The following is a 12,407-nucleotide window of genomic DNA, read 5'->3' on the forward strand; positions in this document are numbered from 1 at the left end:
TAGAAGGTAGAACAAATGTCAAAAGACATAGTAAATCAAGGTAAAATATCTTGACATTGATTTTAACTTCACCTTTTGTATTACCAAAAACTATGATTTTAACTTCACCTTTTGCATTACCAAAAACTACTATTGTAAATGAACAATTGATAAAAAGAATTTAAGTTACCCACAAATTCTAGTATAATTCATCAACCATAATGAACACCTGTTAACACCCTATCCAACTAAAGACCACATACAAAACTCATATTCACTAATGTATTTTCCCCTAATCCTGTTTTCTTGGGATCAAGAGTTAATCACTATTAAAAGGCAATCATCATTTAAAATTCTATGTTTATTATGTGCTTGACTATATTCCCATTTTTGTTGGTTTGGATTTACTGTATGTATATAAATGACTTAAACAATAGAATAGTTTGTTTCAGAGCTTTATAAAAAAAGTATTTCTGGACACTGGTGGCTCAAGTTTGTAATCCTAGCTACTCAGGAAGCTGATTTCAGAGGACTGAAGTTCAAAGCCAGCCCAGTCAGAAGTCTGCAGGACTCTTATCGCCAATGAACTACTCAGAAAAAGCGGGAAGTGGCACTATGGCCCAAGTGGTAGATTGCTAGGCCCAAGTGGTAACCAGATTGCTAGCCTTATGCACAGAGTGGTTCAGGGACAGAGCCCTGGCCCCGAGTTCAAGCACCAGGGCCAGCAAAGAAAAAAGTATCATATGTAGTCTTTTGTAGCATTACCCCCAACCTGTGTGTGTGTGTGCACCTGTGTGTGTGTGTGTGCGCATGTGTGTCCTAGAGCTTAAACTCAGGGCCTAAACTCTGAGCTAGCTTGCTTACTCTTTCTTCTCTTTTTCTTTTCTTTTCTTTCCTTCCCTCCCTCCCTCTCTCCCTTTCTCCCTTCTTCCCTCCCAGATGTTGCTGGGCATCAGTGGCTAAAATCTGAGGATCATGGTTCAAAGCCAGCCCGGGCAGGATAGTCTGTGACACTCTTAGCTAAGATAAACCACGAGAAAACTGGAAGTGGAGCTGTGGCTCAAGTATAAAGCGCTAGCCTTGAGCTGAAGAGCTGAGGGACAGTGCCCAGGCCCAGAGTTCAATCCCCATAACCGGGAGCGGGGGTGGGGGGTGGGGTGGAGGTGGGGTGAGGGGAAGAAGCCCTGAAAGCAAGAAACACAAAACTTCAAAGAAAGATGAAATGACATTTTATCTATGAAATAAGAGATGAGAAAAAAGAAACAACTGTAAGAAGGAATGCTTATAAAAAAATAAAATAGGACTCCTTCCTTCTTTATCCTGAAGGTACTACAAAGTTTTCAGATATGCTAGACTTAAAAAATAAACAATAACAAAAATACCAACTAATCATACAGACAAAACAAAGTACCCACTTTCTGGAGTATGTAACCTCGCAAAATAAGCCAACTGAGAAAGAAGAGAAAGTGATATCTAGGAAATAGATTCTGACCATGTAGAGAGCAGAGAATAGGATAAGAAAAAAGTGAAGTCCCATCTGGAGATATTCAGAATGTCTAACAGCAGCTAGTCTAGCATGGGGTACAAAAATTAAAATCAATTCCTTCCCCCAAAGTCTTCTCACCCCCACAAACTAGTAACAATAACCCCCAACAGCTGGTAAGATTGTGTATATATGTGACCACATGTTTCACAATGTGAAATATTAGAGAAGGTACTGGAAGCATTTGGGTAAGTTAAGCAAATGAAAATATGAGACAATTATCAAGTCCAGGAAAAATGAAGGCATGCAGAAGGAAGTAGCTTAGTAATATGACACTTGACAGAAATGATTGTTACATGAATCTAAAGACTATTAATGTTATTACTAGTAACTGGGCTATATTTGAGTGAAAAGAAGCAGAATAAAGGTGGTATGGGACATAATAGTAAATTTGTCATAGTAGTAAATTTGTCATAGTAGTAAATCCATAATATTGAAAGTAGAAAATACAAGTATATGTTTATTATTTAGAAACTGGAGGTAGAGACAAGAGAATATTCTAGAAAATGCAGAAAGTGGAGGTTTGTGGGAAGGGACAGTTATTTTTCATTATAAACCCTTTAATAAATATTCCTTAAGATAAGAGTATTATATGCCAATAAAAAACTGACACAAGATGATTCACTAAATTTACCTAAAATAAATATAATTCAGTTTTTAATTAAATTATTATTATTACCACTCAGTTGTAGAGCATGAGTTCAGGACCTGGGGACTGTCCCTGAGCACTTACACTCAAGGCTAGTGTTCTACTACTTTGAGCCACAGTTCTACTTCCAGTTTTCTAGAGGTCTATTGGAGATAAGAGTTTCACAGATTTCCTGCCTGGGCTGGCACTGAGCCTCCTTGATGCTCAGATCTCAGCTTCCTAATTTGTAGGACTGCAGGTGTAAGCCACCAGTGCCTTGCTTAGTTTTTTTTTTTTTTTTAATACCTAAATATTACTAAATCATAAAAAGGCAATACTAATTATGCTAAAATTAGAAAATACAGATAAGCAAAAATAAGAGATGCTGAGTAACTTCAGAACAGTAGTGTTCTTAAGGTAAATATTTTAAGAATTGGAGGAAGAGAAAAATCTGATATTTAGGATTCTTATCTCATTAGGATGGTAGAAAGAATAAGTAAGTAGGAACAGGCCAGAAGGCAGTAAAAAACAAAAACAAAAAACAAAACCCTTTTTGTAAAAAGATTTATTTTTTTGGTTGGTCATGGGGCTTAAACTCAGGGCCTGGGCACTGTCCCTGAGCTCTTTTGCTCAAGGATACTGCTCTAATACTTTGAGCCACAGCTCCCAATTCTGTTTTTCTTTTTTTTCCTTTTTTTTTTTTTGTGGTTAATTGGAGATAAGAGTCTCTTTTCTGCTTAGGCTGGCTTTGAACTGTGATCCTCAGATCTCAGCTTCCTGAACAGCTAGGATTACAGGCATGATCCACTGGTGCCTGGCTAACCCTTTTTATTATATATCAGAATAAAACCTTTTGAGGGCAGAGCTGTATAATATGCATTCAGTTATAGTGTACATGCTTGCATGTATAGATACATGAACACACAAACATTTATATAGAGTAAATGCTTATTTATGTAACATATGCCATCATTTGCCAAATATGAATAAAACATTTAGGAAGGTCTGAAGAAATGAGAGACTTACTAATGAACAAGATGACTTACAGTGCAACTAACATTAGAATGATAGCATAATATCGTCCTCAGTAAAAAAACAGCATAAGGAATGTAGGTGGGTGCTGGGAATGTGCCTTAGTGGTAGAGTGCTTGCCTAGCATGCATGAAGCCCTGGGTTTGGCTCCTCAGTACCATATAAACAGAAAAAAAGCCAGAAGTAGCACTGTGGCTCAAGTGGTACAGCGCTAGCCTTGAGCAACAGAAGCTCAGGGACAGTGCTCAGGCCTTGAGTTCAAGCCCAAGGACTGGCAAAAAAAAAAGAATGTAAATGGGATTTCTGTTTAAGTCTTATTAGCCAATGGAAAAATGTTTAGATACTAGTATATATTTAATATTGCATCTTTATTGGCACATTAATCATACATGGTCTAGAAAAGTATTTGTTTTCTCAAAGTGTTTGAAAGATGCATGTATGACTGAGGTTATTCACATTTTAAACTATACCTTTCTTATGCTCTCTTGGCTACTATGGAAACTTGTCATAGGTAATTAAATGTTACTCAAATGGAGACTATCCTGTTGTAAAAGGATACAGATAAACTGAAAAGTTGATGTTATCACATATGCTATTATGTATCAATTAAATTACTACTAAAGCAACAATCAAAAAAATTCCTAGCCCATTTTTATTTTGTCTTTATTATATCACTATTATTTAAGGGGTTATAAAACTTCCATTAAAATTGTAGTATTTTAACTCTTAAAAGATATACTGTCAGGAAATTAACCATTAAAAAAATCACAGATTTATATTTTTCTATAGCAAAACTAAGCAAGCTATTGTGAAAATTAGGCACAATTTGCATGCACAAATAAATAAAGATTGGCCATAATTAGAAGTAAAAAAATTTACCTGACATAGAGGGATCGCTTCTGGCTGGTTCGAAGAGAACCCGAGCCTGAACTAATGCTACTGTTCATCATCTGTTCCCGCAAGTCATGTATTTTAGCTTCAAAACGACTGTACTCTGATGGAAGAGAAAGAGGAATAAATTCAAATATTATAGTCCCAAAATTGTTACTTGTAGATAAAAACTATAAAATGTCTAAAATCTCAAAATAATAATTTGTCCAATATGAACCTTTAAAAAATGCCTTAACAAACTGCTAAGTAAGGTTTTCAAGATAGATTATTTTAATTATTGTACATCAACACCTGAAGCATTTCCTAAAATTTTCAAATGACATATTTATATGCACGTTGTTTTTTCTGGTCATGGGGCCTGAACTCTGGGCCTGGGCGCTGTCTCTCAGCTCTTCAGCTCAAGGCTAGCATCCAGCACTTGAGCCACAGTACCACTTCCGGCTTTTTCTGCTTATGTGGTGCTGAGGAATTGAACCCAGGGCCTCAGGCATGCAAGGCAAGCACTCTACCACTGAGCCACCTTCCCAGCCCAATATGCACAACTTTTCTCTATAATAAATTCATTTACACACAATTAAGTGATATCAAATCTGTTTTTCTTATAAACCTTGCCTTTTAGCACATAACAATTACAAGTCTATACAATTTAAGAAGACAATAACAATAGTATGAGTTTGCTCAGGTACTCTTTTGTCATTCTCCGCAAGTTTTGTAGATGCTATTACTAACCAAAACAACAATTTGTTAATAAACTCAGAAACATTTCAAAACTCACACTAATATCTAATAAGATAGTTATTGTCCTTTAAAGTAAATAAAAACAGTACATTAATTAATTAGTAAATTGGGCAGTATATAACAGATTACAGGATATCCACTATGGTTCAGTAATAATCAATCAATGAAAAATTATCTTCACTATGTATTGGTACAATTAAGATATAGCTATGCTTATACATAAATGTAAGTCTATAAGATAATGTAAGATTAAGGGAGATATGGATATGAGGATAAAGTGTATCATGAGTTTAAAACTGGATCTTCTAATTAAAAACCAATACTATTAGGCTTTTAATTTTACATTTGTATCTGCTTTATTGAATATGAAGAATCTTGTTATGAGCAAAATGGAACTGTAGTATTGTATAATGATTTGCTTTATACAAGAATTCATTCACAACAATGAATAACAAAATTAGTGCTGCTACCATCCTCTCATGACTTAAAACTGTTAATTATTTCACTTAGTGTTTTATCCTTAGAGTATAGTCCTCAAGGGATACACGTCACTCAAAACAGGTTTTCCTTGAGTGTTAATGCTAAGTGAATATATATTCAGGTTCATTTGTTTTTATTTCCAACTTCAACTTTTAGGTTGTTTTTTAATTTTTGTAAAATAGTTCAAAAGTTAAATATATAAAATAAAGTGCAGCCGGGCGCTGGTGGCTCACGCCTGTAATCCTAGCTACTCAGGAGGCTGAGATCTGAGGATCGCGGTTCAAAGCCAGCCCGGGCAGGAGAGACTGTGAGACTCCTATCTCCAATAAACCACCAGAAAACTGGAAGTGGCGCTGTAGCTCAAGTGGTAGAGTGCTCGCCTTGAGCTGAAGAGCTGAGGGACAGCGCCCAGGCCCAGAGTTCAAGCCCCAGGACCGACCAAAAAAAAAAAAAAAAAAAAAAAAAAAAAAAAGTGCAAGGGCTGGGGATGTAGCTTAAGTAGTAGACTGCGAGAGAGAGGGGGGGAGAGAGAGATAGAAAGAGAGAGAGAGAGAGAGAGAGAGAGAACACAACTTCCATCCTTTCTTATCCTATTTGGTCTTGTTGTTTTTAAACATTTTAAAAAAGGCCTATCATTTTTAGCAATGTGAGTAGATATAAACATGCAAATACTTTTATCTTTATTACATACATGTATATGATATGTAATTATGTGTACACACAAACACATGTATCTTCGTGTGTGTGTGTGAGAGAGAGAGAGAGAGAGTGTATATGTATAGTGGGTCTTAATTTTAGGGCTTTGTGTTCTTGCTTGGCTTCTTTACACATGGCTCTACCACTTGAGTCTAGTTCCAGCTTTTTGCTAGAAAACTGGATCTAGGAGTCTTGTGGATGTTTGCTCAAGCTGGCTTTGAACTGTGGTCCTCAGATCTCAGCCTCCTGGGGAGCTAGTATTACAGGTAGGAGCCCCTCATATCTGGGCTGTATTTCTCCTTTTTTAAACAGTAACATACACATTTCTCTCTTTTTTTTTTTTATTTAATAGTATTAAAATGGTCAGTCTAGTAAAACTTAGATATGCCTCATTTTCTCTATGGTAAAGCTATATAACACTTGTTTTTAAACAAAAATCTCTTGTAGGTACATTTCACATACTATATAGGGTTAGAAATGGTTTCCTTTTGATAATTAAAGTGACAACTTTTTATATGAATGAAGTTGTTTGATCTCATTTCTGTTCTTCGTATTTTGTGTCAAATTATATATGCCTTTTATATAAATAATAGTGAAAATTATTTTAACCATGTTATCTTGCCAATCAAGTTGGAATTATTCTAATTCCTTTTGTATGTAGGCTAGTCTTTTGATTCCCTTGTAAAGAAGGAAATGTGGCAGAACTGATCCTGTATGATTTTCAAGGTTAAATTAAGAGGCCATGATGCTTTTGTTTGGTTCTTTTGGGATGTTTGTTTTGTGGGAAGGCACAGACTTCAAAGCTTACAAAATGGATCTCTGAACCCAAAAATTACAGGTATTATGATCACCATTTGAGGCTGAAAATGTTCCTCATTTAGCCAGGGGGAGTTCCTTCCATCCTGGAATCTATGCCCTTTTGAAATGTTTCAACATTCCTTGAGAATTTCCTTGTTTTCTGACATAGGACATTACTTGCCTAAGCCTAATAATTTATCCAGAAAGCCATTAGTAATTTTAGAGGATAAACAGTATTTAGAAGGTAAGACATGGTCTGGGTGCTGGGGGCTCTCACCTGTAATCCAAGTTACTCAAGAGGCTGAGATCTGAGGATCATGGTTCAAAGCCAGCCCAGGCAGAAAAATCCATGAGACTCTTATCTCCAATTAACCACTAGAAAGCCAGAAGTGGAGCTGTGGCTCTAAGCTATCCCTGAGCAAAAAGAGTTCAGGGATAGTACCTTGAGTTAAAGCCCCATGATGGGAGGGGCAAGCAAGCAAGCAAGCCAGCAAGCCAGCCAGCCAGCCAGCCAGCCAGCCAAGGGTGCTAGGTGTGCTCAATGCTGTTGAGGTGAATTGTATATACATACACACACATACATATACATACACACATATATGTATACATATAGCTATTGATCTATATGCTTACATCTATATAAATTGAAAACTAGGACTTTATATCTATTTTTCTAATTTGAATCCAAATTACAGGGTTTATATTTAGTATTATTCATTTCTGTATTTGTAACATCTCCATCAGTGAAAATCATGGACAACACTGACTTAAAATATACACTCATTTGAAAAATCTGCATATATAAATGATCTTCTGTTCCAACACTGTTTACACTTTCCTGACTGGGATCTGTCTACTCCTTAACTTCTCAAAAATGCAGAGAAATTATTTGTTCCATCAAATGGCTTTAGGACCAAATTTATGAGTATGTAGAAAGCGAAAATTTGTTTGTTCCTTTTTAATTTTTAAAACTTTCCTCCTTTTCATCTGCCTCTCTACTCCCCTAATTAAGTTTAACCTTTTTTTTTTTGGTGTTGGCCCTGGGGTTTGAGAACACAGAGTCTGGGCATTGACCTTGCCCTGAGCTTTTTTCCTTAAGGCTAGTGTCACAGTTCTACTTTTAGCTCTTTGGGTGGCTAATTAGAGTTTAAAAAGCATATAAGTAGTAACATACAACGAGTAAGATTAAAAGATGGATTTTTCTGCTCACGCTGTCTTTGAACAGTGATTCTAAGATCTCAGCTTCCTGAGTAGCTAGGATTATAGACACTGGAAGAAATCCTTGCTAAACATGCAATCTCTACTTATGAAGACAAAAAAATTCATTTGTATTATATAAAGAATACATTAATAAAACACAAGCTTTAAAGTTGAAAGCAAGAACTCTGAGAGAATGGATTTTATGAATGGCCGAAAGAAAAACAATTTTGAGTAAGAAGGCAGGGTTGGTTGTTTTATGTCAAAGAAAGGGTAGGAAAGAAACACATAGGAAAGAAAATGGGAATAAAGGAGACTAAAAACTATTATGAATTTGCTACTGAAAATCAGTGTAAGAGAGTGTAAGAGATGACAAAGTCTTGCAAAGCAGTGCTACTAGTCTGGGTTAGGGTATAGCTCAAGCAGTAAAGTACCTGCCTAACACACATTGAGGTCTTGGGTTCAATTTTCAGTGGTACCTCTTTCCTCTAATCCACTGCAGCCAGCCTCTATCCCTTCTACCTTTGGTAATAATGAAAAAAAAAAATCAAGAGATGGGGATTAGAACTCCCTGAAATTCAGATTACTTTATTAACTTTTTGGTAATACTGGGATTTGAACTAATAAGCACTCTACCATTTGAACCATGCTTCTAGTCCTTTTTGCTTTAGATTGATTTTCAGATAGGGTTTGGTGCCTTTTCCAGGGCTGGCTAAAGTTTTGATCCCCTTGTCTCTGCCTTCAAAGTAACTAGGATTAGAGGAGTAAGCCACCACTCCTGGCCTTGCAATTCAGATTTAAGTCAAAGGTGGGAAACTCTTGAAGAATTGAATCATTATGGCCAATTTTCAACTTTCCTAGACTCTAGTCACTTGAAAATTAGAGCTAATAATGACAACCTCAATGTCATATCCATTTCTGAAAATGAAAAAAGGGGTGGGGAAGTAGTTCAGTGGTAATATAGGGATGTAGTTCAGTGGTAATGTGATTGTCTAGCATGCACAAGGCCTTAGGTTCAATCTCTGGGGCTAAAAATAAACCAAAACCAAACAAAAACAAAGCCAACAATAAAATAACAAACCAAAACAGAAAATTCAAACTACAACAAACTCTCATAAACATAGAACATGACCAATGGGAAAGAGACACAGATCAATTATTTTCACTTTCTCTTTCTCCTTTAAAATACTGCTCTATGTAAATGTCCTGTTCAGGTCAATAAAGTATCAATATATTATTATATGGACTCTTATGTAGCATTTTAGAAGAATTGTAGCTGAAAGTCAAGTGATGAGGATGGGGTGAAATTAGGTATGCAGATAAAGCCTAGATTTCCTAGGAAACCAGATACAGAGAAAAACAAATCTGAGGGGCTGGGAAGGTGGCTCAATGGTAAAGCGCTTGCCTTGCATGCATGAGGTTCTAGGTTCGATTCCTCAGCACCACATAAGCAAAAAGAAAAAAAAGCCAGAAGTGGTGCTGTGGCTCGAGTGGTAGAGCGCTAGCCTTGAGCTGAAGAGCTGAGGGACAGCACCCAGGCCCAGAGTTCAGGCCCCATGACTGGACCCCCCACCCCGCAAAAAAAAAAAAAAAAAAAAAAAAGGAAAACAAATCTGAGAATTCAGTGTTGGTATGGAAGTGATTGTTCACAAAGTAGGAAAAATATGTGCTTTGCAGAAAAATCTTCAAGCATCTTTCCTCTCTAATGTAACTCTAAGCAAATGCCCCTTCATGGGCCTAAGCCCCATCCTCGATGGTAGTTCCAGTGGGGCAGGTGAGGCCCCTCCCACCTTCTGCCTCTGGTTAAACACCACCAGCCCCCAGCTGTATAAAAGGGGCCTCCAAGGGGCAGATGGCACCATTTTCTCCCTTTCCTCATGAGAACTTGGCCTTGTCTGCTCTGCTGGCAATAAATCTTTTCCTCTAACCTTGTCCGCGTGGTCTGCTGGGTTACTTTCTGCTTGGGTTACATTTTCCTTTCAGTAATCACTAGTTTCAGGAGCTTTTTCTTTTTCTTTTTTTGAGTTAATAGGAAATGACCTTTTTGTACATGCTTTCTTTCTTTGCTCTCCTCCTACCAGCTCAACAGATAATTGTAGCCAACATTGAATCACTCAGTAAGTCTTAGCAGTTTGCTTTGCTGAATCTGCCCAGTAGCTGAGGGTCCTTTGACAAGTGAGACCAGTAAGATATAAACACTTTTCTCTCTTTGAAAGATGATATTGATTTATGATCACTGGCCTAAAAATCAATTTATTTCTGATTTTCTTCAGTAAATTCAATAAATTCACTTTTTCCATTATATAATTTTGCAATAATACAAGTAACTGAAATATGTTCACAAAAGTAAAATTAAAAAAAAATCTTTCTTTGGTAGAAAAAAAGCAATTGTACTATAATATTTCTTGGACCAAGAATTGAGAGGTAAAGTTTGAAGGTTGTCACAGTATTCTTGAGGAACACTGAGACAAAATATTTGAGACTTAGGACATTCCATAAAGAATGGAAACTATGGTTAAAGAGTAAATTCAAGAACTTGAGCTGCATCAAGAATACTTTAAACTGCAGTATTTAAAATACAGGTCAACTCATTTCGGAGTTTTCCTTATGTGTCTAAGTACAGTAATTCCCAGGAAATGAGGATACCATAAACACTCTGAGGAGTCTGATGGTTCTCAAGAAGGTGAAAAGACCACTCAAAAACATCATCCTAAGTTTCTTTTCTTTTTTTTTTTAAATCAGTCATGGGGCTTGAACTCTGAGTCTGGGTGCTGTCCCTCAGCTCTTCAGCTCAAGGCAAGTGCTCTTGAGCCACAGTGCCACTTCCCATCCTAAGTTTCTTATTTCCCATCTATTCTCTTAAAACTCATTTTGCTTTTCCTAAAGCAAAATTAATTTCATTATAGAAACTGTCCCTTGCTTTCTCTATTAGTTTTTTTTAACTGTATTGAAGAACTAACTAACTATTCTGTGTTTGTGAGGGTGGGACGGGGAAGGGAGGGAGGGAGAGAGGGAGGGAAAGGGAGAGATTAGGGATTGAACTTAAGACCTTGAATCATTACCCTAGTCCTTTTGGTTTATGTTTGTTTTTAGACAAGTCTCTTTTTTTTTTTTTTTTTTTGTTGGTTGTGGGGCTTGAACTCTAGGTTTGGGTGCTGTCCTTGCACTCTTCAGCTCAAGGCGAGCACTTTACCACTTGAGCCACAGCGCCACTTCCCGTCTTTTTTCCCTAGTGGTTTATTAGAGATAAGATCCTCAGATCTCAGCCTCCTGAGTAGCTAGGATTACAGGCACGAGCCTACGGCGCCCAGGCAGGTCTCTTACTTTTGTTGGTGCTTATCTAGGACAAAAATCCTTCAACTTCATCTCCTTAAATAACTCCAGTAACAGAAGTGTGCCATTATCAGTAACTATAAGTGATAAGTATATCAAGTGCATATTAAGTACGTGTTAGGTTTAGTTAAAAGCCACTAGGTGCCAGTGGTTCATACCTGTAATCCTAGCTACTCAGGAAGCTACGCAGGAAAGTCCATGAGAATCTTATCTCAAATTAACCATTCAGAAAACTTGAAGTGGTGCTATGGCTCAAGTGGTAGAGTGCTCTCCTTGAGCTGAAGGGCTCAGGGCTAGTGCCAAAGCCCAGATTGACCAAAAAGCAAAAACAAAAACAAAAAGCCTCAAAATAACAACAACAAAAAACAGCTACTAAGCCGGATATTGGTGTTTCACATCTATAAACCTAACTATGAAGGAGGCTGAGACTGGAGGCATGGCGTGCAAGGGGTACAGTGCCAGCTGAGCAAGCAAGCTGAGCATGCTCAAGACCTTGAGTTCAAACTTGAGTACTGCAAAACAAACAAATGAAAAATGGAAAAAATTCCACCACCACCACCAACAGCAAAACACACAAAACAAAGTCACTAACGTTAATCAAATTTAGCCCTTTAAGCCGGGCGCTGGTGGCTCACGCCTGTAATCCTAGCTACTCAGGAGGCTGAGATCTGAGGATCATGGTTCAAATCCAGCCTGGGCAGGAGAGACCATGAGACTCCTATCTCCAATAAACCACCAGAAAACCGGAAGTGGCGCTGTAGCTCAAGTGGTAGAGCGCTCGCCTTGAGCTGAAGAGCTGAGGGACAGTGCCCAGGCCCAGAGTTCAAGTCCCACGACCCACAAAAAAAAAAAAAAAAAAAAAAAATTAGCCCTTTAATAAAGAACTTGATTTTCTGCTTTGGTCTCAAAAGATTCTTGAATAGCTAGAAAGATCTAAATGCTGGCCATTCTGAATATCTTATTCTCTTCCTTTAAAAGTATTCCTTAGTTATTTACGTTTCATATAGACATAATTATTTTGGCTGATTTTTTTTTTTTTTTTTTGGGTCCGATCGTGGGGCCTGAACTCTGGGCCTGAGTGCTGTCCCTCAG

The 12,407-nt window shown here is 37.3% G+C and overlaps 1 protein-coding gene across 8 annotated transcripts in view; it reads right to left on the reverse strand.

Moving 5' to 3' along the window:
• Dlg1 (discs large MAGUK scaffold protein 1) overlaps positions 1 to 12,407 on the reverse strand; it is a 204,709-nt gene that overhangs the window by 45,153 nt on the left and 147,149 nt on the right. For all 8 annotated transcript variants that reach the window (XM_042669937.1, XM_042669944.1, XM_042669962.1 and 5 more), the window contains one exon: positions 4,062 to 4,176. In XM_042669937.1, coding sequence (XP_042525871.1) covers positions 4,062 to 4,176 — 115 coding nt within the window. The remainder of the gene's footprint in view (positions 1 to 4,061; positions 4,177 to 12,407) is intronic.

This window comes from Dipodomys spectabilis, unplaced genomic scaffold (genome assembly GCF_019054845.1).
Source record: "Dipodomys spectabilis isolate Male_0828 unplaced genomic scaffold, ASM1905484v1 ptg000017l, whole genome shotgun sequence".
In the NCBI taxonomy this organism is placed as follows: domain Eukaryota; kingdom Metazoa; phylum Chordata; class Mammalia; order Rodentia; family Heteromyidae; genus Dipodomys; species Dipodomys spectabilis.